The 26,767-nt window shown below is 49.6% G+C and overlaps 1 protein-coding gene across 1 annotated transcript; it reads right to left on the bottom strand.

The window, feature by feature from the left end:
* Positions 1-933: 933 nt before the first annotated feature.
* Rdh13 (retinol dehydrogenase 13) lies at positions 934-21,282 on the bottom strand. The gene is made up of 7 exons (XM_051162274.1): positions 21,078-21,282; positions 20,132-20,250; positions 17,181-17,336; positions 8,367-8,471; positions 4,713-4,925; positions 3,691-3,792; positions 934-1,252 (listed from the first exon to the last, which is right to left on the bottom strand). The coding sequence occupies exons 1-7, from the start codon at positions 21,140-21,142 to the stop codon at positions 1,008-1,010; spliced, it is 1,005 nt and encodes a 334-aa protein (XP_051018231.1). The 5' UTR covers positions 21,143-21,282; the 3' UTR covers positions 934-1,007.
* Positions 21,283-26,767: the final 5,485 nt, after the last annotated feature.

A 26,767-nucleotide genomic window follows, 5' to 3' on the forward strand; every position in this document is an offset into this window, starting at 1 on the left:
TAACTGATGTTGGAGGTACAAGCCCACTGTGGACGCTGCCATCCCTGGACGGGTAGGCCTTGGCTGGTATCATGGAAACACATGCCTTTAATCCCAGAAGGCAGACATCTGTGAGTTCAAGGCTAGCCTGGTCTACACAGCAAGCTCCAGGAAGGCTGGGGTTACAAAATGAGACCCTCTCTGTAAAATAATAAGAATAAAACTAAAAGAAAAGTATCTGAAATAAGGCTAGGAGCAAAGCCCCATGGGTACCTGCTTCAAGCTCTTGCCCTGGCTTCCCTCTTCCATAGTGAACTATAACCTATAACCTATAACCCTTTCCTCCCCAAGGTGTTTATCACAGCAACAGAAAGCAAACTAGAACAACAGCCAAGAAGTATGCAAGGCCCCACAGAGAATTACAACTGGTCGTATATGTCTGATTACCTGATCTTTAACAGTAGACCAAGTAGTCCACCACAGCAGCTACTGCTGTCTTTGGACGCTGCCCATAACCAGAGTGACTGAATCCTCCCTCCATCACTCCCCTCCATCAGATTCCCAAGGGAGGCACCTGATGGACCAGCTCCCCAGTAACCAAGAGAGTACACTGGACCTGAGTCAATGCCTACCACAGTCCAACTCAATGTTGGACCACAATAAAAGCTAGGACCAACATTGCCACCGAGAGGATGAGGAGGGCATAGCAGCCAGCCTCCATGGTCTTGAGAGTCTAACAGTGCAACATTGCCACCTAGAGGATGAGGAGGAGATGGCAGTCAGCATCCGTGGTCTCAAGAGTCAGTGCAAGTGCAGCACTGCCCCTAGAGGATGATGAGGGCATGGCAGCCAGCATCCATGGTCTTGAGAGTCTAACAGTGCAACACTGCCACCTAGAGGATCATGAGGGCATGGCAGCCAGCATCCATGGTCTTGAGAGTCTAACAGTGCAGCACTGCCCCTAGAGGATGAGGAGGGCATGGCCAGCAGCAGCCTTGGTAATGCAGTTCCATCCGGGTCTTGGAAGGTTATCTGCGGATGTACTGCCCCTTCCCAGGAGACCCAGGAGAACTGTCCAAGCCCACCAAGTGGGCACTTTCAGCCCAAAGCCTCCGGGCTACTTCTTCATCTTCAGCCTCGGGGGATGGAGCCTTCTCTCTGAGTCCATCAAAGTACTTCCCAGAAACACTCTCCAGTTCCTCTGCCACGGCCAGGTATGTGCTGGGCTGGGCCGCCAGCTGGGGACTCTTGAACAGCAGCCAGAAGAAGGGCCCTACAAGCAATCACAGAACATTCAGTCAAGAGAGAGAGAGAGAGAGAGAGGGAGAGAGAGAGAGAGAGAGAATCCCTGCTCTACCCTCAGGGAGCCCAAAAACCCTGAGGCTGGAATTGGAATCTGCCCTGAAGTCCCAAAGAGCCCCACCTCCAGGCCTCTGTCCTTGGAGTTCCCTCTACCTAAAGATCCCTCCCTTGGCAACATCCCTGCAAACTCCTCCAAAAGGAGGGACAAATCCAAATGCTGCCTCCTACAGGAAGCCTCTCCAGAGGTTCCCAGAAAGATGAAAGCACATTTTTGGTTTTTTCCCTATTCTAATCTTTCCTGGAAATAATCTTTCTTCTCAGACAGGGACATGTGTAGCCCAGGCTGGCCCTGAACTCACTTACCTCCCGAGTGCTAGGAGGCAGTTCATAGCCCACCAGGTTTGTGTGGTGCGGGGTATCAAACCCAGAGCTTCATGCATGCCAGGCAGGCAGTCTGCCAACTGAGCTATGTCTCCAGCCCTCAATTTACTGCATGCACCTTGCAGTACTCCCATGTTAAAATTCTTTTTTTTTTTTAAGATTTATTTATTTATTATTTATTATTGTATATGAGCGATTTATCTGCAGAAGGGGGCATCAGATCACATTACGGATGGTTGTGAGCCACCATGCGGTTGCTGGGAATTGAACTCAGGACCTCTGGAAGAGCAGGCGGTGCTCTAAGCCACTGAGCCATCTCTCCAGCTAAAATTATTTTTATTTTGTTTTGTTTTTAGTTTTTCGAGACAGGGACTCGCTTTGTAGACCAGGCTGGCCTCGAACTCACAGCGATCCACCTACCTCTGCCTCCCAAGTGCTGGGATTAAAGGCGTGCGCCGCCGCCACCACCGCCCGGCTCACTAAAATTCTTAATACACGCCCATTTAAATGATTCTCGGGGACTATGAACACCAGCTGCAATGCTCTATTGACTCAGACTGCGTTCTTCCCTCACACAATGCTTCCTAACCGCAGTTTCCCTTCCCTCCACTCCTCCCAGGTTCACCCCCACCCTTCCCTTCTCCCCATAAACCCTCCTCCTCTGTTTCCCTTTAGAAACGAGCAGGCCTCCCACGTAACACAACACAAGATAACAAAATAGAATAAGACTAGGCACAAGCCCTCATATCGGGGGGGGGGGGGGTGGGCTGGGTGAGGAAACCCAGGAAAAGGGTCCCAGGTGCAGGCAAAAGAGTCAGAGACCAGCTCCACTCCCACTGTTAGGGGGTCCCACAAAACCCCCATAACATACATGCGGAGGACCTAGTTCAAACCCACGCAGGCTCCTCCATGGTTGCTGTTTCCGTCTCTGTGAGCCCCTATGGGCCCTGCTTACCTGATTCTGTGGGCCGTGTTCTCCTAGTGTCCTCAACCTCTCTGGCTTCTATAGTTCTTTCTCCCAGTCTTCTATGGGGTTGCTAAGCTCAAAGGGGAGGGACCCCATGCAGCTCTCCGGGCCTAAGGTTTGGCTGTGGCTCAGACTACATTCTTGGCCAGACACTGTGCAAGCCAACCATCTCATCTTCCCAGTGACCATGAGGGTGGGCCCATCAAGGACCTCACAGTGCAGATAAGGAAAGTGACACCGAAAGCAACAAGCATGCGAGGTGTTGTCTGTCACCCTAGCACTCACAGTGCAGAGGCAGGGGGATCACAAGTTCATGACCAACCTGGTCTACACAATAAGAGGCTGTTAAAACCAGGGGGGTACATTTCCCTGCGTGAAGCCGGGGTTCCCCTGTGCACAGCCTGACCGTAGGAGTGGGCTCAAGACTTCACCTCCAGGCAGCTCTCTCACTGGTCAGTGGGGCTGCAGTTGGTTTTCTGTTGGCCTGAGACCAGAAGCACATCAAACAATGACCCGTCTTCTACCCCAGGAAGCCATGGGAAGGAGCTGAAAGAGGTAAAGCCAGCACTCAAGAGGTGAGAGGAACAGAAGTTCGAGACCAGCCTAGTCTATCTAGATGAGGCATAGTAAGGGGGGGAAAAAACGCCAGACATGATGGCACATTTATTTAATCCCAGCACTTGGGAGTTAAGAGGCAAGTAGATCTCTGTGAGTTCAAGGCCAGCCTGGTCTACCTACATAACAAGTTCCAAGCCAGTCAGAAATATACAGTGAGACCCAGTCAGAAAGAGGGAGAATGGGGCTGGAGAGATGGCTCAGAGGTTAAGAGCACTGACTGTTCTTCTAGAGGTCCTGAGTTCAATTCCCAGCAACCACACGGTGGCTCACAACCATCTATTATGTGTTCTGATGCCTTCTTCTGGCCTGCACAAGCATAATAAATAAATATTTAAAAAAAGAAAAAGAAGTGAAGGTGTCTGAGGGAAAGCCCTGCATCCCCAGCTGAGAGGCCACAGGGAGAGGGCCCTGGAAGGGGACACCAAACTTGGAAGGGGACTCACCAAGTGTGACGCTGGAGAAGGTAGAGTTGTGTATGTCTGTATGTCTTCCCAGCTCTGTCCTGGCCACACCAGGATGCAGAGCATTGACAGTTACACCAGTGCCTGTGAAAAACAGAAAGATCGCTGAGTACCGTGAAGATAGCTTGGTGGTTAAAGAGCTTGCCACGCAAGCGGGAGGTCCTGAGTCTGATGTCCAGAACACAGGGCAAAACACGTGTCTGTGGTGCATGCTTGCAATCCCTGGGCAGGGGGTGAGGGGAGTGGGGGAGGAGGGGGGCCACTGAGGAGGCACAGACAGACAGGCAGATCCCTAGGGCTCACTGAGCACCTAGCCTAGCCTAGCAGGTGAGCTCCAGGCCAAGAAGAGATGCTACCTCTAACAAAAGAGAAAAGCGGATGGCACCCAACACTGTCCACTGACTTACACACAGCCACACACACCATACATGAATGCACACATACAAACAGGTACCCAAGTGGGGTGGTGGTGGCGCACGCCTTTAATCCCAGCACTGGGGAGGCAGAGGCAGGCGGATCGATGTGAGTTCGAGGCCAGCCTGGTCTACAAAGTGAGTCCAGGACAGCCAAGGCTACACAGAGAAACCCTGTCTCAAAAAACCAATTAAAAAAATAAAAATAAAAATAAAAAACAGGTATACCCAAAGACTAGTGAAAAAAGACCAAGTTGGCCCCTCTTGCTGACCCAGCTGTGATAGGCATGTCTGCAAACACTGATACAACACCATTCCCAGTTCACAGCCACTGGCTTACAGCCCCAAAGGCTTAGAAGTCTATCCAAGATAAGCATGTCTGAACAATTATTAGAACCATGATTTATTAGTGATGCCTGACTCTGGAAGGGGACTGGAAGCACTGGAAGGGGACATGGTGGTACAGGTGCCATCTTTTCGACTACAGTGTTTAAAGCTACTGCTTGCCTTTTCATCATAGCTCGGGGCTATGGAACTATTCTAGATGCAGAGAGGAAGGAAGGAGACGAGGAAAGACCGTCACTGACACACCTTGCAGCCGGCGGCTCAGCTCCTTGGTGAAGAGGACAACAGCCAACTTGCTCTGGCAGTAGGCTGCCTTGGTGTCATACTTTTTCATCTGCCAATTCAAGTCATCAAAGTCTATGTGCCCAGCAATGTGAGCCAAGGACGAGAGGTTGATGATGCGTGAAGGGGCTGAGGCCTTCAGCTTGTCCAACAGCAAATTTGTCAATAGAAAGTGACCTGGATGAAGGATGACAAGAAAATAGTTTTCTATTTTACTTTTTTTTTTTTAACGCGAATCGGAGTTTTGTCTGCATGTGTGTCCATGAAAAACATGAATGCAGTGCCCATGGAGGCCACAAGAGGGCAGTGGATCTACTGGAACTGGACAAATAACGTTTGTGAGAAGCCACGCATGGGAATCAAACTCAATGCAACCTGCGCTCCTAACCATCTCTCCATCTCTCCAGCCCCACTAATTTAGTTTTTATTCCCAGCAGTAGTATAATCCTCCTCCTCTATACCCTCACCCACTTTTGGTATTTTGTTTGGAGTTGTTATTTTTCTGAGGAGAAAAAACAAAAAAACAAAAAACAAAAAATTTATGTTCAATTGATTCTTCTTCTTAGCAATTGCATTTATTTGAGAAAGGGGAGAGTACATGTGCCACAGCACACATGTAGAAACAAGAACCTCCTCCAGGAGTTGTTTTTTTTCTCCTTCCACCATGTGGGTCTCAGCTTAGCAGCAAGTGCCTTGTTTTTTGAGACAAGGTCTCACTAGGTAGCTCTGCCTGGTGGGCCCAGGAACTCACTCCGTTGGTTGGATTACCCTTGAACTTGAGGCGATCCTCCTGACTCTGCGGGGATTAAAGACACACACGCCACCTGGATGTAAGGGAAAGCTGGCTGTGACGTCTGTCATCCCATTAATCGTCAGGATTGATGTCAGCTGCTCTGTCTGGCTAGCCAGGTGTTTCCCATCCTCCCTCACTGCTCCAAGCATGTCCAAGAGCTCTGCGCTTGGTTGAAGATGACCTTCTCCCTTCCCTCAGGGGTGCATGAGTGGCTGCGCTCCTCCACCACAACCCCCAATCACGCTCTCAAAGGTGCATGACGCCATGGCCCAGTGTCTTAATTACTGTTCCACTGCTATGAAGACACACCATGACCAAATCAACTCTTACAAGAGAAAGCATTTAATTGGGGAGGGGAGGGGGCTTGCCTAGCTTTAGAGGACCAGTCCATGGTAATCATGGTGGCAGGCACTGGTGTCCAAGAAGTATCTGAGAGCTTTATATCTTGATCCACGTGCAAAGGGAGAGAGACACTGGGCCTGGTGTGGGCTTTTGAAACTTCAAAGCCCTTGCCCCGAGTGACACACCTCCTCTAACGAGGCCACGCCCCTTAATCCTTCCCAACCGGTTCCGCTAACTGGGAACCAAGCATTTAAACCTACGAGTTTATGGGGGCCATTCTCATTAAAACAACCTCACTATGCTTGTTTTGTTTTGTTGTTTTTTATCATAGCTACCCTTACTGGTGAAATAATAGCTTCCCTTTCACTGCCTTCCTTCCCTTTTTTCCTCCTTTCCATTGGGAAAAATGATGACTTGGGAAAAATGGCAAAAGTTGAAGAACCAAAAAAAAAAAAAAATCAACCAATCAATAAACACGGTAAAGGACTGACAGACAGTTCTCAACTGAAGAAATACAAACGGCCAATAAATACCTGAAAAGGTTTTCTGTATCTTTAGCCATTGGGGGAAACTCCTCTTTCAACTCAGCCTGGTCAGAACGCCCATCACCAAGAAAACAAATAACAACAAAGGCTGGTGAGGACATGTGGAAAGAAGAACTCTTACTCGCTGTTGCTGGAATGTAAACCAGTAAAGTCACTGTGGAAATCAGTATGGAGGCTTCTCTACACTGGACTACCTTATAACCCAGCTCCACCTCTCCTGGTGACAGAGACCCAAGGGACTCTGGGTCAGCACACCCTAGAGACACCTGCTCATCCACATTTATCACTGCACTCATCCCAGTGGCCAGCCCAGATGATCATCAACAGACGAGCAGATAAAGAAGATATGACACCAAGACCCTGCGTCCAAAAACCCGACCAGGCACGGTGCCATATGCCTACAATCCCAGCACCTAGAAACGGAGGAAGACCAGATGCTCACAGTCATCTTTAGCTACAAGTTCAAGGCCAGCCTGGGCTTCAAAAGACATGATATTGGGAAAGGAGCCTAATACAAGGGGACATGGGCGGAGTGGAAAAGAAATACTGGGTAGACATGACCATATTTCATTGAATTCATGTATGAGATTCTCAAAGCTAAATTAATTTTCTTTTTTTTTTTAGTTTTTTGAGACTGGAACTCACTATACGTAGCCTTAGATGGTCTGGAAGTTGCTATGTAGACCACGCTGACCTAGGAACTCCTAAAGATGCCACCAGCCTCTGTCTCCCTGGTGCTAAAAATAAAGGTACGCAGCACCACCACTTGACTGAAGGAAAAAAAAAAATTTAAAAATGAGATAGATACATGCAATGAATAAGAGGCCATAAGAAATTGAAATCAGGGCTGGAGAGATGGCTCAGCAGTTAAGAGTACTGGCTGCTCTTCTGGGTGACTCAGGCTCAGTTCTAAGCACCCACGTGGCTGCTCACAACTCCTATCCCAGAGGATCTGATACTCAATTCTGTCCTCAGAGGACACCAGGCATGCCTGTGGTGCACAGACACACATGCAGGGCAACACTCATATACACACAATAAAGATGAATCTTAAAAGAAGAAAGAAAGGGGGGAGGGAAGGAGGAAGAGAGAGAGAGAACAGAAGGAAGATACAGCCATTTTCGTTATCAATCCGGTGCTGTAAACAGCCTTGCAGTGCAGCTGCAGAGGCCATGTTGGCTGTGGCCCTGACTGTAGGGCGTGTAGATTATGATCACGGATGCAGGAAGATCCACCCTGAAAGTGGGCGGGGCCGTGCGCTCATTTTGAGCCGCGCACCGTCTGTGAGTAAAGAAAGCTAGCTGAGCACGCACACATGCATCTGTCTCTTCTTCAGGAGCCACATCAGGTCCTGGCGGCCTCGACTTGCCGAAGTGATGGACTATGACCTGTAACCGTGAGCCAGGTAAACCCTTTCTCCCTTAAGCTGCTTTTTTTTTTTTTTTTTTTTTGGCCAGGGTATTTCATCACAGCCACAAAAATAAAAAACTATGAAGGAGGACTAACTGGGGGAGGATAGAGGAACATGGAGGGAAGGTCAGTGGGAGAAAGGACCAAGTAACACCAAGGTTTAAGGACCCTGTGTATGAAAAGGCTATCATCGGGCTGGAGAGATGGCTCAGAGGTTAAGAGCACTGTCTGCTCTTCCAGAGGTCCTGAGTTCAATTCCCAGCAACCACATGGTGGCTCACAACCATCTATACCCTCTAATGCCCTCTAATGTACACCTGGGAGGCAGGTGTACATGCAGATAGAGTACTCACATACATAAAATAAATAAATAAAATCTTTTTTAAAAAAAATGAAGATTCACCCAGTCTATGGACAGACAGAAACATTAATAAATTTTAAAAGAATGGAGCAAGATCCTACACCCATCGAGAATCCACTCACTCTCACCCCATGTAAAACCAGCCCAGCCATCAGCCCAGACCTCACCCAGGTGGTTGACACCAAACTGCATCTCAAAGCCATCCTCAGTGGTCCAGTGTGGGCACCGCATCACGCCTGCATTGTTGACCAGAATGTCCACTCGCTCCTCCTCTAGAAGACATGATGACAGACACGTGAGGGCTGACGATGACTGCGCCCCTACCTGAGGGTAGGACAGGGCTACCCACACACATTCCTGTCCTGTCTACCCTGCGCCTGTGAAGGTGGACAGTCTAGGAAACAGGATAATAAGATCACGGAATGTGCTCTGATGCAACAGTTAGTGTCCTACTAAGGGAGACAAGCCGGGCTAAAGCACAAAGGGAGGACATCACGTGACAACAGACACAAAGACCATGGGCACTGACCGGTAGGAGGAGGTTGCTGGCAGAGGGTCTTGGACATTACCAAAGTGTCCTGGGTTCTGTCCCCACTCTCTGCTTGTTTACTGGTCAGCCACGATGTGTGCGGCCTCTCCCTCATACTTCCACGGCTATGTGCTGAGCCTGATCCCTGGCAGCTCAACACATAACCCCTGAAAGTAAGACTGGAAGTAAGACTGTCACAGAGACAATCCAACTAAAGAGAGGTCCTCAGGGCCTGAGTTATAGCTCAGTTGGTATGCGGTTAGTCTAGCGTGCCCTAGGCCCTGGCTTCCATGCCCAGGACCACAGGAAACAGGTGTTGTGGAAACCCAAGCACTCAGGAGGCCATAAGAGGATCAGAAAGTTGGGGTTATGTTCAGGCTACATAGAGTCCAAGGACAACCTTGGCTAGATACCTTGTCTCAAAAAAATGTAAGTAAATGTCTTTGCAGTTAAGAGTGCATATTGTTTTTTGGGTTTTTTGGGGGGGGTTGTTTTTGGGGAGGTGTTTTGTTTTGTTTTGTTTTGTTTTGTTGTTGGGGTTTTTGTTTGTTGGTTGGGTTTTTGAGAGAGGGTTTCTCTGTGTAGCCTTGGCTGTCCTGGATTCACTTTGTAGACCAGGCTGGCCTTGAACTCAAAGCAATACACCTGCCTCTGCCTCCCGAGTTCATATTGTTCTTAAAGAAGACCCTGAACATTTGTTCTGGCTGACATCACAAAACACTACAAACCAAGCAACTTAAAAAACAGAAATGGGGAGCTGGAGAGGCGGCTCCGCGGCTAAACAAACTTGCTGATTTTTTGAAGACAGCCTGAGTTCGGTTCCCAGCACCCATATGGTGGCTGCCCTGGGTAGCTTTATGTCAACTTGACTCTAGCTAGAATCAGGCGAAAGGTGGAACTTCCGTTGAGAAAATGTTTCCATAAGATAAGGCTCTAGGCAAACTTGTAGGGCATTTCTTAATTAGCGATTGATGGGGGGAGGCACCCAGTCCATTGTGTGGGTTCTACCATCCCTGGGCTGGTGGTCCTGGGTTCGGTAAGGAAGCAGGGTAAGCAAGGCATGAGGAGCAAGCCGGTAAGCAGCACCCCTCCGTGGCCTCTGCATCAGCTCCTGACTACAAGTCCCTACCCCGCTTGAGCTCCTGTCCTGACTTCCTTCAAGGATGGGCTCTGGTGTGGAAGTGTAAGCCAAATAAAATTAACCCTTTCCTCTCCAACGTGCATTTGACCATGGTGTTTCGCTGCAGCGACCCTGTATTAAAATGGTAGCTGTCCTTAACTGCAGTTCTAAGGGACCTAATGGCTTCTTCCAGCCTCCTTGGGCACCAGGCATGAACACAGTACACATAAATCTACGCAGGCAAAACACTCATGCACATAAAAGTAAAAATAATACATCTTAGCTGGGCAGTGGTGGCGCGCACAACTTTAATCCCAGGACTCAGGAGGCAGAGGCAGGTGGATCTCTGTGAGTTCGAGGCCAGCCTGGTCTACAAAGCTAGTCTAGGACAGCCAAGGCTACCCAGAGAAACCCTGTCTCGAAAAACCAAAAAAAAAAAAAAAAAAAAATCAGAAATGGATGGCTGAGGCACTGAAAAGCCAGAACCACAACCTAAGCAAGAGCTAGTCAGGCTAGGGCTAAGGAAGAGCATCTGTCCCTGGCCTTGGCTAGGTGATGGCCAGCTACTCCCTATGTTTCATCACATCATCTTCCCTCTGTGCACAGCCCTCCCTCTCTGTCCCAGCTTTCAAATAATGAGGACACCAGGGATACTGACCTAGGACCCACCCTGATGACCTCACTTGAGAGCCTATCTCCAAGCAAGGTCACCTTCTGAGATTCCCAAGAGTCTGAGCCTCCCACCTAAGAGACTTCATTGAAACCACAGCATTTGTGAGATATCATCAGTGGAGGCAAGGAATCGGGTGTCTAGCATGTGAAAGATGCGGCCTAGGATCTCGTTCTTCACTTGGTGAGAGCGTGGAATACAAGACACCAATGAAGAACACAAGCTCCAAGCCACAGGTGGTGGTAGGTAGTGTAGGCTACCGGGGAGGCTGAGGCAGGAGGATTACAAGTTCAAGGCCATCCAGGGTCACCAGGCTTCAGTTCCCAGCACCTACTTGTAACTCCATCTCCATTGCCCTCCTGGTCTCTGCAGGCACCTGCACCCACATGCACAAACAGGCACACGCTAATATATAAAACCAGAACTAAATAAGTAATGAAATAAGATAAATCTAAAGGCTGGGCCTAGTGGGCACACCCCCTCTAACCCCGGCACAAAAAGACTGCTTCTCCATCTTGTTCAGTCTGGGAACCCCAGCCCAGGAGATGATGTTGCCCACAGTTACAGCGGGTCTCCCCCATCCCAAGTACCTGAATGGACAAACTCCCTGACAGCTGTGGCCAGATGTACATGACAGAGACAACCAACCACCACCCATGTGCAGAGTCACGGGTTTGATTCCCAGTGTTGGGGTAGGGGCGGGGATAAGAGGTACCAGGCAGACAAGAGTTCAAATCTTAACTCTCAAGCCTGACATGGTGGCTCATGCCTATAATCCTGACCAGCCTGGGCTACAGAGTGAGACTCTGTCCCCCAAAAAATTAAAAATTTAAAAAAAAAAAAAAACCTGACCGGATTTTTGACCCTGGCAGTTCACATAGCTTCTTTGGGACTCGGTTTCTTCCTTTATTTAAAAAAAAAAAAGATAATAGTAGCTGCCTGGTAGAAACGTGTCATTACTAGTCAGGCAACAAGTATTTTCTAAGCGCCTATTATTGAACACTGGAAATACAGGGTGTGCAGGAGAGTCGAGGTCACCGCCTCCCTGAAACGGACATTCCACAAGACTGAGAACCAAACACACAAAAGAGAACTCTCCTACTCATCAATAAGTTCTAACCAGAGGAGGTTTCTCAGGCTAATAAGTGGTTTTATTTAAAGAAGAAAAAAAGAAGGAAAGAAAGAAACAAAACTCCCTTGGGCTGGCAATGGCTTAGTGGCTGAGAGTACATACTGCCCTTGCAGAAGGCACAAGTTCAGTTTGCATCCCAGCACCCATATCAGGTGGTTCACAATCTCCTGTAAGCACAGCTACAGGGGAGTCCAAAGCACTCACGTTCACATAATCACAGACAAATACATAATTAAAACTAATTAAGTAGATTTAAAAAAAAAACGCCAATGGTAGCTGTACAGGAAACAAATGGGCTGGAGAAAAGTTCAGTGAGAAAAAGTGCTTGCTGATACCAGGGTACACATGCACACACATGCACACACATGCACACACACACACACACACACACACACACACACACACACACACACACTAAAGGCCCATATGTCTGAGCACTCAGTCTCTAGCTGGTGCCCCTGTTTCAGGACCTTGCAGGATCCTTGGTACGATGGCCCTCGCTAGCTGAAGCGGGTCGCTGAAGGCAGGCCTTGAAGGTAACGCATGCTTCTGGTTCCTGCCAATGTTTTCTGCTCCCAGATCTACCATGATGTGAGCAGCCTGTGCCAAAAGCTCCCACCACCTCCAAACAAAATGCTCTGACCAGATCTATCGGCCATGCCTTTCCCCTGAGTTTGATCCCAGGACCCACAGGTGAACGGACTGCAAGTTATACTCTGACCTCTATGTGTGCGCTGTTGGCACACCGGCACCAACATATGGTAGATAGACAGACAGACAGACAGACCTACAGACAGACAGACAGACAAATGCTAGATAGATGGCTAGATAGATAGATGTAGAAAAAGATACATAGATATGCTAGAGAGATAAATGAGAGAGAGAGAGAGAGAGAGAGATGAATAATTAGATTGAGTAAATGTAATTCAAAAAGTTAACAAAGGGCTGGGGAGATGGCTCAGGGGTTAAGAGCACTGGCTACTCTTCCAGAGGACCTGGGTTTGATCCTCAGCGCCCACATGGTGTCCCACAGTTATCTCTAACTCCAGTTCCAGAGGATCTGACGCCCTCTTCTGGCCTCCGCAAGCACTGCGTGCATGTAAGAAGAATACCCATACACATGATTAATTTTTTAATAAACAAATTAAAATAAGGAAGCTAGCAGCATGCTGAACATGTTTTGTACTTCCTGACAGTTGCTTCAAGATGGAACTATGCTCCTGTTCAAAACACTGGCACGTGCCAGTGTTGACATCACCTGGAAGGAAACAACACGGGCTGAGTCAGCCCTCATTGTGGCAGAAGTACAGAATTTGCCAGCCAAGCCCCGGGATTATCAAAGGGCACTCGGCAAAAGAGAGCTCCAGGCACGGCCCTCCCGCAGCACACGGATCACCCATGACCTGACACATAGGGCCCATCTGACTCATCCGTGTCCTCAGAAAAGCTTGGGCGCCATGATGAGTCACAGCCTCCTGCCCTTCTTCTCCACTCACCCTCTAACTTCAGATGTGATGCTGAAAGAAGCACAACCTCATTCAGCGGCTAGCCTTGCAAATTGCTACCTGGCAGCACTATGTTGCACTCCCGGATCTGACTCCACCTGACTTCTGCCTTCCAACCACATGGTAGGTGCTGTGTTTTTAAGCACCGTAACACATCCCCACCACTTGGTCCATCTGTTGTCCTGCACAGTCACGATCTGCTCTGAGCTGAACTCCTAAAAAGATATGGTAAAGACTGAGTGAGAATGGAGCTCAGGAGTAAAGCACTTGCCTGGAATCTCCCAGTGAGGGGCTAGGGGCGTGGCTCCGTGGTAGAGCCCCTGCCTAAAATCCCCCAGTAAGGGGCTGGGGGTGTGGCTCAGTAGTGGAACACTTGCCTAAAATCCCCCAGTGAGGGGCTAGGGGCGTGGCTCCGTGGTAGAGCCCCTGCCTAAAATCCCCCAGTGAGGGGCTAGGGGCGTGGCTCCGTGGTAGAGCCCCTGCTTAAAATCCCCCAGTAAGGGGCTGGGGGTGTGGCTCAGTGGTGGAACACTTGCCTAAAATCCCCCAGTGAGGGGCTGGGGTGTGGCTCCGTGGTAGAGCCCCTGCCTAAAATCCCCCAGTGAGGGGGTGAGGGCATGGCTCAGTGGTAGAGTCTCTACCTAAAATCCCCCATTGAGGGTCTGGGGGCATGGCTCTGTGGTAGAGCACTTTCCTAAAATTCCCCATTGAGGGGCTGGACGTGTGGCTCAGTAGTAGAGCCCCTGCCTAAAATCCCCCAGTGAGGGGTTGAGGGCATGGCTCAGTGGTAGAGGTCCTGCCTAAAATCCCCCAGTGAGGTATGGCTCAGTAGTAGAACACTTGCCTAAAATCCCCCATTGAGGGGCTGGGGGTGTGGCTCAGTGGTAGAGCACTTGCCTAAAATCCCCCATTAAAGGGCCAGCCTGGTCTACAGAGAGTTTCAGGACAGCAAAGACTACACAGAGAAACCCTGTCTCGAAAAACCAAAAATAATAAAAAAATAAAAGGTAATCAAAGTAAAAAAAAAGAAAAAAAAACTTTTAAAAGAGCATGTTGAACTCCTGACGCAGAGAGCTCTGCTGTGCAACATACCAAATTAAGATGGGAAAAGGGCCAGGTGTGGGTGGCCCACTCCTTTAATGCTAGCACTCAAAAGACAGAGGCAGGGGGATCACTGTGAGTTCCATGCCAATCCATCTACATAGGGAGTCCAGGCCAACCATGGCTACAGAGTAAGACCCTGTCTCAAAATAAATAAATAAATAAATAAATAATTTAAAATGTTTTTAAAAAGAGGAAAAGGCAGGTGTAATGGCATACACCATGCCTTTAATCCCAGCTCAGCACTTGGGAGGCAGAGTCAGGTACATCTATATATGAGGAGCTACATAGTGAAATTTTATCTAAAAAAAAAATAAAAAAGGTCGTAAGGCTGAGAGCTCAGTGAATAGAGGTTCATGCTACCAAGCCGGATGATCTGACTCCTGCAGGTTGTCCTCGGCTCCCACATGTGAGCTATGGCATACATGTGTGTTCACAAACATGCACACAATAAAGCTATACATACATACGTATGCATATATGCATATACAATAAGTTACATACATAAACATATATACATACTAATTTCCATGCATACACATGCACACACATAATGAATGTTGTAAGGCTGGACGGGATGAGACATTTTTTATATGTCCACATGGCTGGGCCACAGCATGCCCAGCTATTTGGTCAAACACTACCAAATTACATTTTGAATGAGATTAATATTTGCACCAACAAGCTGTGAAGCAGACAGCCCTCCCTCACGTGGGTGGGCTCCCTCCAACCTTCAGAAGCCCCAACCACAACAAAAGTTGACCCTCTGCACAGGGGAGAGAATTCTTCCCCCTAAGGCCTTTGAGCTGGAACATTAACTCTCTTCTGCCTTCAAAGTCAAACCAGTCTGGAGCCTGCAAGCCCTGGACAGAAACGGTACCCACTGGATGTCCTCGGCCTCCAGCTTGAGAGCTGCAGATCTGGCTCTATAACTGTGTGAGTCAATTCCGTGTAGTGTGTGTGTGTGTGTGCGCGCGTGTGTGTGGACATATATATACACACATACATACATACACATAGATACATACATACATACATGAGAGAGAGAGAGAGAAATCTGGACCCTGTTAGTTCTTGTTCTCTGTTGGCATTGGGTCACAAGGACAGATCCTCAGGATTAGATCTACACTCACAAAAGAGGCTCCCTTCTCCTTCCCTTCCACCACGGACACAGCCATGGTGCTACCTATGAACAGGAAGTGGGGCCTCACCAGACACAGCCTTGCACTTCTAGCCTCCAGAGGAATAGAGGCAAACATCTGCTGCCACTCATCACCCAGCCACCCACCCAAACAGACTAAGTGCTCAGACTCCCAGCAAGGAAACAGGTGTTCAGCATAAACATCATGGCTGCAACAACCAGCTATGGCCCAGCAAGACCCTCTCACTAGCTCGGGAAACAGTGGAAGCCTCCACTTAGAAAGAGTAAACTCGACTGAGCTGCCCAAGCCCTGCAAACCACGTCTACCTCCTTTTCCTCCTTGCAAGGTCCCACAGAGGTGCTGAAGAGACGGCTCAGTGGTTAAGAGTACTCGATACTCTTCCAGAGGACCCACGTTTGGTTCCCAGCACCCACGCAAAGAGGCTCACCACCACCTGTAACTCCAGCTGCAGGGGACCCGACACCCTCTTCTGGTGTCTGACAGCACTCATATGCTTAAACAAAAATAAAACAATCTTTAAGACAAAATAATAATACTACTGAGGTCCCAATGGCAAAGCACAGTTCCATTCCACCAGAGTTCACCCTGGGAAACCCATGAGTTTATTTGGGTTTATTTACAGACCATGGGTAAATAGTTGTGGGCAACAGCATAGGTGACCTCAAAGCCCCATGGAAGGTCTATGTCCAAGGCCACATAGATAAAGCCTTTCTAAGTCAACCATCCCCAGCCTATGTATTTTAGTTCCTTCCCCAGACCCAGAACCCATGTTCAATTAGAGCAAAACCACATACAACTGGCTGGAAGGAGTGTCCAGACACTCAGATGAGGAGGGTCCAATGACTCTCCCTAGCCCCTCTGTCTTAGTTACTTTTCTATTGCTGCGATAAGACCCCCATGACCAAGGCAACTTATAGAGGAAAGAATTGATCGGAGGCTTAGAGTTTCAGAAGGTTAGTGTCCATGACCATCATAGTGGGGAGCATGGCAGCAGGCAAGCAAGCATGGGGCTGAAACAGCAGCTGAGAGCTTGCATCTGATCCACAAGTATGCAGCAGACAGAGCTAACTGGGAATGGTGTGGGCTTTTACAACCCCAAAGCCCAATCTCAGTGGCACACCCTCTCCAGCAAGGCCATGCCTCTTAGTCCTTCCCAAACGGGTCCACCGACTAGAGACCAAGTATTCAAACATATGAGCCTATGAGGCCATTCTCATTCAAACCATCCCTCCCGCCGGGCGATGGTGGCGCACGCCTTTAATCCCAGCACTCAGGAGGCAGAGGCAGGCAGATCACTATGAGTTCGAGGCTAGCCTGGTCTACAAAGCAAGTCCAGGATAGCCAAGGCTTCACAGAGAGACCCTGTCTCAAAAAACCACCATCAGGGGCTGGAGAGATGGTTCAGCGGTTAAGAGCACTGACTACTCTTCCAGAGGTCATGAGTTCAATCCCCAGCAACCACATGATGGCTCACAACCATCTATAATGTGAAATAAATGATTTAAAAAAAAAAAAAAAGAAACCATTACCCCTCCTACCTCTAGGGGATGCCCACTGTCCACAAGCCAGATGGTGACTGGACTTTCATGAGTACGCACAGCTGACCTTATGGAGGTGACAGAAAAAAACAGGTGGCAGCTGTATTTAGCCAGCAGCCCCTTTCAGCTAACCTCTGCTCCCTACCTTACCGGCTTCAGGTTGCTCAGAGACTGGCCTGAAGCTCCAAACCTTGGCTGGAAAAGCCAGTGTCCTCCTGCCTACCTTTGAGGATCTTCCCGGCAAACTCTCGGATGGACTTGAGGGAAGCCAAGTCTAGGTGCTGGGCACGTACATGGGGATTCAAGGTCTCTCCACGAATGTCCTTTGCAGCCGCCTCACACTTCTCCATGTCACGACAGGCCAGAATGATGTTGCCTCCTAAAAACCCAGGAGAAGAAAACATGAGAAGAAAACAAACCTCGCCCTACACATCTACCAACAGAAATAGAAAACGTACACCCACACAAAACCTGTATACAAGTGTTATTAGTAACATATTCAATAGCCAAAATATACCAGGCTTGGTGGTATAGGACTGAAATGGCAGTGACTCTGGAGGCTGAGGCAAGAGGATTGCAAGTTCAAAGCCTGCCTAGGCTACAAAGTAAGTTCAAGACCTGCCTGGGCAACTTAGTAAGAACCTGTCTCAAAAGTAGAAACAGGGCTGAGGATGTAATTCAGCAGTAGAGCACCTGCCTAGAATCCCCCAGTGAGGGGCTGGGGTGTGGCTCAGTGGTAGGGCCCCTGTCTAGAATCCCCCAGTGAGGGGCTGGGGTATGGCTCAGTGGTAGAGCGCCTGCCTAGAATCCCCCAGTGAGGGGCTGAGGAGTGTGGCTCAGTGGTAGAGCCCCTGCCTAGAATCCCCCAGTGAAGGGCTGGGGTGTGGCTCAGTGGTAGAGCCCCTGCCTAGAATCCCCCAGTGAGGGGCTGAGGAGTGTGGCTCAGTGGTAGAGCCCCTGCCTAGAATCCCCCAGTGAGGGGCTGGGGTGTAGCTCAGTGGTAGAACACCTGCCTAGAATCCCCCAGTGAGGGGCTGGGGTGTGGCTCAGTGGTAGAACACCTGCCTAGAATCCCCCAGTGAGGGGCTGGGGCGTGGCTCAGTGGTAGAACACCTGCCTAGAATCCCCCAGTGAGGGGCTGGGGCATGGCTCAGTGGTAGAGCACCTGCCTAGAATCCCCCAGTGAGGGGCTAGAGGTGTGTGGCTCAGTGGTAGAACACCTGCCTAGAATCCCACAGTGAAGGGCTGGGGTGTGGCTCAGTGGTAGAACACCTGCCTAGAATCCCCCAGTGAGGGGCTGGGGCGTGGCTCAGTGGTAGAACACCTGCCTAGAATCCCCCAGTGAGGGCCTGGGGTGTGGCTCAGTGGTAGAGCACTTGCCTAGAATCCCCCAGTGAAGGGCTGGGGTGTGGCTCAGTGGTAGAGCCCCTGCCTAGAATCCCCCAGTGAGGGGCTGAGGAGTGTGGCTCAGTGGTAGAGCCCCTGCCTAGAATCCCCCAGTGAGGGGCTGGGGTGTAGCTTAGTGGTAGAGCACCTGCCTAGAATCCCCCAGTGAGGGGCTGGGGTGTGGCTCAGTGGTAGAACACCTGCCTAGAATCCCCCAGTGAGGGGCTGGGGCGTGGCTCAGTGGTAGAACACCTGCCTAGAATCCCCCAGTGAGGGGCTGGGGCGTGGCTCAGTGGTAGAACACCTGCCTAGAATCTCCCCGTGAGGGGCTGGGGCGTGGCTCAGTGGTAGAGCCCCTGCCTAGAATCCCCCAGTGAGGGGCTGAGGAGTGTGGCTCCACAGTAGAGCTCCTGCACCATGTGCCTAGCAAACAAGGGGCCCTAGATTCAATCGCTAGCACAAGCATGCACATGCACACACACACACACACACACATGCATACACACTTGCACTCACACACACGTACACACACAAAATAGCAAATGTCAAAACCACTAATCACTAGATGGAAACCAACTGTAGCCTATCCATGCAATAGCATACTAGTCAGCCATAAAAAGGAATGACACCCTGACATATGACACAGTGAATGGACCTTGAAGCCACCACACTCAGTGAGTCAGACACAAAATTCATGCACGCTTCCATTTATATGCAATGTCCAGAACAGGCAAATCCAGAGACAGAGAGAAGACGTGGTTTCCTGGAGCTGGGGGGCTAGGGGAATCAGGGTACGATGAATAAGGGGAAAAAGGTATCTTCAGGGTCATGAAAATATTCTAAGGGCATGTGGGAAGATGGAAACATTTGGGGGATGTATGCGGAATGTGCTGCTGTTATTCTGAGAAATGCCACCAGAGGCTGTCTTCTGTCCCCCAACACACACACACACACACACACACACACACACACACACACACACACACACTTAAGCAAACGTATCAAATTCTGGGGCTGGTGATTGGCTCAATAGGTAAAGGCACTTAAAGGATCAGGGTTCAACCCCAGGTTCTACATAGCGGAAGGAGAAAACCAGCTTCTGTAGTCATCCTCTGAACTTCACACACACACACACACACACACACATGCACGCACACACACAGATACACACACATGCACGCACACACACAGATACACACACATACACACACACATACATACACACACATACACATACGCACACGCACACACACATACACGCGCGCGCGCACACACACACATACACATACGCACGCACACACACATACACACATACACGTATGCACGCACACACACATACACACACACGCATGCATGCACACACACACATACACCCGCGCACACACGCACACACACATACACATACACGCGCGCACGCGCGCGCGCGCACACACACACACACACACTGTGGCAAGCTCAAACCCCACTCCACCCCAACGTATGCACACCACATAATAAAAATAGGGTTCTGTTAAAGAATGTGACTGCTCTAACAAGCAAAATTATACAGTAGTCTTTTTTTGTGTCTGGCTTTTTGTGTCTGGCATCCTTTAGGGTCATCACACAGAAGCATGTCTGCACTATTTTTTTTTTTTTTTCCTTTTAAAAGCTTAGTAACATTCCACTGTATGGATGAGCTACATCTTATTTGTCTGCAAATAAACACCGGGAATGCGTCCACCTTTGTGCTCCCATACACACCAGTGTGCACACACCTCTTCAAAGCCCCGAAGCAGCTGGCGTTCTCACCTCTTCTAGCCAGTTCCAAAGCAGTTTGTTTCCCGATGCCTGTGTTGGCTCCTGTCACGATGACAGTCTTCCCAGGTATGGTGGCCTTGCTGGGACAAGCCCCACCAGCAACATAGTCCCTGAGGGTGAGAAACAGCCGAGTGAGCGTTGCCTGCAGTAGTGGTACACACCTGCAAACCCAGCGGTTGGGAGGCAATGGCAGGAGGATCGGGAATTTAAGGTCATCAAGACCAGCCCAGAAGGAGTAGAAAGTTGATATGCTCATGATTACACTGTATATACATCATGAGGCTGGACAGACATGTCAACGGTAAAAGCACTGTTGCTCCTGCAGAGGACCCACGTTCAGTTCCCAGTACCTACATGGTGGCTCACCAGCATCCATAACTCCGGATCCAGGGGATCTGACACCCTCTTCTAACCTCCGAAAGCATGGCATAAGCATGCATGCGGGCAAAAAAAATAAATAAATAAAGCACTTCATGTAGGCAATGTGATGGCACACGCCCTGCCTTCCGCCACTCAGGAGGCAGGGCCAGGTAGATCTCTGTGACTTCCAAGTCTGCCTGGTCTATATAATTAGTTCCAGGCCAGCTAGGACTCCATAGTGAGAACCTGTCTGAAAAGCACAAGAAAGGGAAGAAGGCGGGGGGGGGGGGGGGGGGGGGGGGGAGGAAGGCGGGGGAGCCCGGGGCGAGGAGGAAAAGTAAAGAGCGGTCCAGAGACAAAAAGCGCACAAAGTCCAAGCCCCACCACTTCTCCCTAGGTGACCTTGGGGAGGTGACCCGCCCTCTTCCAGCTCAGACCGGAAAGGCAGTACTGGTGGGTAAGCTGGGAGAGTCCAGGACGAGAGGACTAAGAACAAGGGACCCGTCTCTGGCCTTGTGCTGCATTCCCCTGCCGCAGGCCTACCACCAAGCGCGCCCAGAGATGTGCACAGACTCACTTGAGCAGTACCGTGCCGCCGATCACAGTGCCCACCACGGACACCGGCAGCAGAAACCGGTTCATGCCAAGCTGTGGAACAGCGTGTCGGGGGATCTGCACTCCAGCACGCTCAGAGGACGAACGCGCTGCCCAGGCATCCACGTGCGCTCCGGTCCGTAGCGTGGAAATGGAAGGACACAACCAACCCTACAAGGCATTGGCGCGGGGCCAGGGGGCGGGGCTTCTTTGGAAGGCAGGTCCACGGAGGACTTAATGCTGGGAAATGTAGTTTCAGGAGATGGCGCGGGGCGGAAGTTGGTGCGGGCCTGCGGCCAGATCAAATGTCATCACACAGCTGGGCGCAGTGGCGCACGCCTTTAATCCCAGCACTCGGGAGGCAGAGGCAGGCGGATCGCTGTGAGTTCGAGGCCAGCCTGGTCTACAAAGTGAGTCCAGTATAGCCAAGGCTACACAGAGAAACCCTGTCTCAAAAAACCAAAAAACAAAACAAATGTCATCACACACAACCAGTCCAAAGATGTGCCCACACTTTTACACACCAAAAAAAGGAGGGAGAGAGAGGGGGGAGGGGGAAGGGAGGGAGGAGGACGTTAGATTATAACATACTGAAGCGTCAGTGTCTAGAAGCAGAGGGAAGGAAAGGAAAGAAGGCAGACAGACAGACAGAAGTTAGGAAGAAAGCTATACAGATTGTGGGCAAATTCATCCCGTGGCTTGAAAACTTCCCATCACACTTGACATCTGATTTGTCTTCACGAAGGTGACAATGAGATAATATCTTTCAATTATCAGATTGGCAGCGTTGAAAATTATGGTAAGTATTCACTGTTGGCAAGGACGGAGGGTAACTCCCTGTCATTGGGAAAGTCTAGTCAGGTATCTGTCCCTGGATCACCCATGTATACACTTGACCCAGACATTCTCTTTGTACGAAGCTCTGCTTAGGGGATGATTGGTCATTCCAGGAAAAAAAAAAAAAAAAAAAAAAAAAAAAAAAAAAACAGCTTTAACGTGCATTTGTGAATGCTCCCGTACAACTTCTTGAAACAATTATTTAGCACCTCTTGTGTTCCGGGCACAGCTACTGAATTCAGCCACAGTTGCACTTGCCCTCACACTGGTGGTTACAGTGAAAGGTCGTTTCCCTGGGCCTGAAAAGGTAGTTCATTGATTAAGAGCCCTTGCCACTCTTGCAGAGGGCCCAAATTCCGTTCCCAGCACCCAACATGGCGGATCACAACCATGTCTGACTCCAGTTTCAAGGGATTATACACCCTCTTCCCACCTCAGGGGCACTGCACAAAAATGTCACCCAGACATTCAAGCAGGTACGACATCCATACACATCAAATAAATAAAAATTTTTTTTAATTTAAAAAGAGTGTTCTAAAAACTGTCTGTGTTCCTTCATTGTACCACAAATGTAAGGAAGTATCCTAGTTAAGGTTACGATTGCTATGCTAAAACACCATGACCAGGAGGGACTGGAGAGATGGCTCAGGGGTTAAGAGTACTGCCTGCTCTTCCAAAGGTCCTGAGTTCCATTCCCAGCTCACAACCATTATAGTGGTATATAGTGCCCTTTTTCTGGCTTGCTGGCACACATGCAGGCAGAATACTGTATGAATAATAAATAAATAAATAAATCTTTTTTAAAAAACATCATGACAAAAAACAAGTTGTGGCAGTGGAGGGAGGGCGTTAAAGATTTATTGGAGTGGATTACAGGCTGTGGTCCAGCTAGTCTACCAATGGTCAAAGAATCCAGTAGTTTGATCCATGAGGTGAGGCTTCCATGTATGCCAGACTCCTGAAGAAGTAGGCTCCAAGACCAGTGAAGCAATGGACTTGGAAGGAGCATGCTTGGAAAATTGGCATCTGACATTGGGAATTGCTGTGACAGAACCTGGCCATGTGTTTTGGGGAGGATTGTGAAAGGACCTTGGAACTCTGGCCTAGAAAAGCCTTTGAGTGTTGAGAGCTTAGCGAGCTGCTCTGTGGACGCTTGGAAGATAAGAGTGCTGAGAAGGAGCCGGGTGTGGTGGCACATGCCTTTAATCCCAGCACTCGGGAAGCAGAGGCAGGTAGATCTCTGTGAGTTCGAGGCCAGCCTGGTCTACAAAGTGAGTCCAGGACAGCCAGGGCTACACAGAGAAACCCTGTCTCGAAAAACTTCAAAAAAAAAAAAAAAAGCCGGTAAGCAGCACTCCTCCATGACCTCTGCATCAGCTCCTGCCTCTAGGTTCTTTCTCTGTCTGAGTCCCTGTCCTGACTCTCTGTGATGATGAACAGTGATGTAGAAGTGTAAACCAAATAAACCATTTCCTCCCCAACTTGCTTTGGTCATGGTGTCTCATCACAGTAATTCCCCTGACTAAGGCAGGTGGTGAGGAGAAGGCAAGACGTGGAAGAAGTCACAATGGTGAGTACTTTTTGCTTTGTTGTTTGTTTGATCGTTTGTTTGGAAACAGGGCCTCTCGTAGTCCAGGCTGGTCTCTAACTCACTATGTAGTTGAGAACTACCTTGGCTGCATTCAACCTAAAAATCCATCTACTCCTAAGGACAGACTCCTACTGAAAACACCAGTTAGTCCTCTCAAACCACAATAGCAGGAAGCAGCCACAGACAATACACAAACAAACCAGCACGGCTGAGTTCCAATAAAGCTTTATTTAGAGAACAAGCAGAGGGCCACAGTTTGCCAGCCCCTGACATGAAATTTGGAAAGAGGACAAGAAGTCATTTGTGTTCGCAAGAACCTGATCCCTAGTGAGTCCCGGAACATGGCTGGCTAGGAAAGTGATTATTGCAAAGAGAAAGATTCAAACAAACTCCTGCTTCTGAAGGCCTCCTACCCAATTCCCAGACACACCCGGGGCGGATGGAATGTCTTTGTGGGCTTCAGGTTGGCTGTGCTGCCTCTGCCAAGGCTGATGATGTCAAGAAGAAACTGATGCACACTGGGTGCTGTCCCAGGTGCTGAGAGGGTTCTCCCACGGGGTCCTCAGGACAGAAGCTTCAAGGCCCCCAGGAAAGGCCTCTCTCAGTCAGCCCCCTTGCCCTCCCTCGCTTCCTCTCTCCCTCTCTCTCTCTCTCTCTCTACCTCTTTCTCCCTCGCTCCACCGCCAACACTTTTTTCTTTTGAAACAGGGTCTCTTACAGGCCAGCCTAGCTCAGACTCCCCATATAGCTGAGGGATAGCCTTGAACTCTGGATTCTCCTGCCTCCACCCCACCCCAAGTTCTAGAATTGTAAGTTGACGACACCACCGCACTTGGTTTGTACGGGGCTGGGGCTTCTGAGGGGGCGTTCTAAGTGCTAGGACAACTTAGCTGTTTTACACAGTGCTGGTAGTCAGACCCAAGGCCTCGTTTGTGCGTGTGAGACAAGCGTTCTAGCGACTCGGCTATGCATCCTCAGCCCCCAGAGTGGCCCTTGCTCTAAGCGGGTGGATAGCGGAGCCATATGCTGCTGCACGGCCACAGCAAGTAAAGCAAGCGGTCTGCTTACCAGCTCACCTTGTCAGAATAAACCCTGAGAAACTCTGTCAGACCCTGACCAACATCCTGTGTGGAAATTCCAGCCCCTTCCGCCTCAAAGCCATTGCCAAACCCAACCTCCCTCTATGTCCTGCACGGTGATAGCTGGGACAAGGCAGCATCTAAAGATAAAGTGTCCTTGTCTGGAGGAACGAGTTCAGGAGGAATTGCAGACTTAGCAGGTAGCTCTCTGAAGCCGTGTTCACTTTAGTTTTCCAACCCTCCCATATAAACTCTAAGTAAGTACACCCATCCTCTTTTGGCAGGCACCCCTTCTCTGCTGTGTCAGCCCCTGCCTGTTTAAAATAAACAGTCCAGTGTGTTGAGGTCCATCTCCGGTTTCTTTTCTGCCTCCTGTCCCTTTAAGCTGCACAAGCACACACGCGCGCACACACACACACACACACCACCACCACCACCACCACCACCACCACATCAAAAAAATAAAACAAAAACAAAAGGCAAAGTGAGCAAAGAAACACCTCCCCTTTCGTGAAAGCAGCCGTCTTGCTCATGACCCTCCATTGCTGAAAGCTCCTCTGTGGCTCCCCAGCACCCTCTGAGCCACAGGCAGGCTCTGCAGCCTGGCCTTTTAGCCACAATCTACTTTCTTTTTCTAGGACCACAGCCTCGTCTCTTCCATTTTTGCAACCTCACTTCAAAAATCAGGCTGTTGCCTCCTCCTCCCCACCTCTCCCCGCCCCCATCTGCTACTATTTGCCCAGCTCTTCTCACATTTGGGAACCCCCTTCCTGGCCAGTGGTGCTCTGCACCCCCTGCAGAGGCCTCCTCTGCCCTCCCCAGGGCTGACCACCCCAGCCCTGCCTGACTTTGCCCAGGGTCTGCAGTTCTGGCAGGCAACATCACCAACTCTCTTTTCGTGACTTTTTTTTTTTTTAATCCATCACCACTCCTTTCTCACCCAGCCTCTGCCCTTCCATCTCTTTCCCCACTTCTTTTCTCTGGGTTACTGTGCATGTACGGTTTTCTTATCACTCCTGTTTTCTGGCTCCATCTTAGACTGTGAACTGAAGAGGGGCAGTAAAGCAGTTTCAGCATCAGGTACTTGTCCGTGCATCTAGCTGTACCCCAGTATCCATACCTCCCTCGGTTGCTCATGATACTGGCAATGGCACTGGACCAGTTTCCATTCTCTTTCTCCTGGGTGGAAGGTGGAGTCCGAAGGTGGAAGGTCGGCAGTAGCCCATCCCTTACCCATGGACCTGCCTTCCATGGCTTCAGATACGCAAGGTCAACTTTGGTGCGAACTAGTAAGTGGAAAATACTTTGCAAGTTCCAAGTTGTGTTATTCTGAATAGCATGATAAAATCTGGAGCCCTCTGAATGTGCCGGCGCTGTGTCTCCACCAGCATCGAGCTCCAGGAGAGACACTGTGGGCTGTTTTGTTCATAACTCTATCCCCGGAACATACCACAATACCTGGCACAGAAGAAATGTTTGGGAAACATTGGGTGAGGGGACATCTTGAGTGAATAGCCATAAAAAGCTCAGAGTGGGGGCTGGAGAGATGGTTCAGCAGTTAAGAGCACTGCCTGCTCTTCCAAAGGACCCGGGTTCAATTCCCAGCACCTACATGGCAGCTCATAACTGTCTGTAACTCCAAGATCTGACACCCTCACACCAATGCACATAAATTAAATAAAAATATTTTAATAATAAAAAAGAAAGCTCAGAGTGGATGTGGAACCAGAATTCATCTTTCGACTCTCGTCAGGGAAGCTTCTATTTGCAGGAGGTGGTGATTCAAGGTGCAAAGGCTCACATCTGGCCAAGGGGCAAAGAATACAAGACTGCAGAGTACCAAGCCCAACCCTGCATTTCTGTGTCACATACCCTCCTCCGAAGACTCGGGGACCGTCGTTGAAGAGGGGTGGAGAGAGTAGAAGACCCGGAGGCTATGAGTAACTATAAGAAACAGTGTCTTCTGGACAGGGCAGCTGCACATGTAGGAGCTCACTGTGATTATGAGAGAGTGTGTGCATGAACCACGCTAGTCCAAGCTAGAGCAAACACCAACATGAAGAGAAGGGGCGGGTGTGAAGTCCACTAGTGAGGATGGCGATGGGTAGATGGAGACAGGGAGACTCAGTCAGACACAGTCCCCTGGAAGGCCACACATCCAAGAAT

The sequence above is a fragment of the Acomys russatus genome, chromosome 19 (assembly GCF_903995435.1).
Source record: "Acomys russatus chromosome 19, mAcoRus1.1, whole genome shotgun sequence".
Classification (NCBI taxonomy): domain Eukaryota; kingdom Metazoa; phylum Chordata; class Mammalia; order Rodentia; family Muridae; genus Acomys; species Acomys russatus.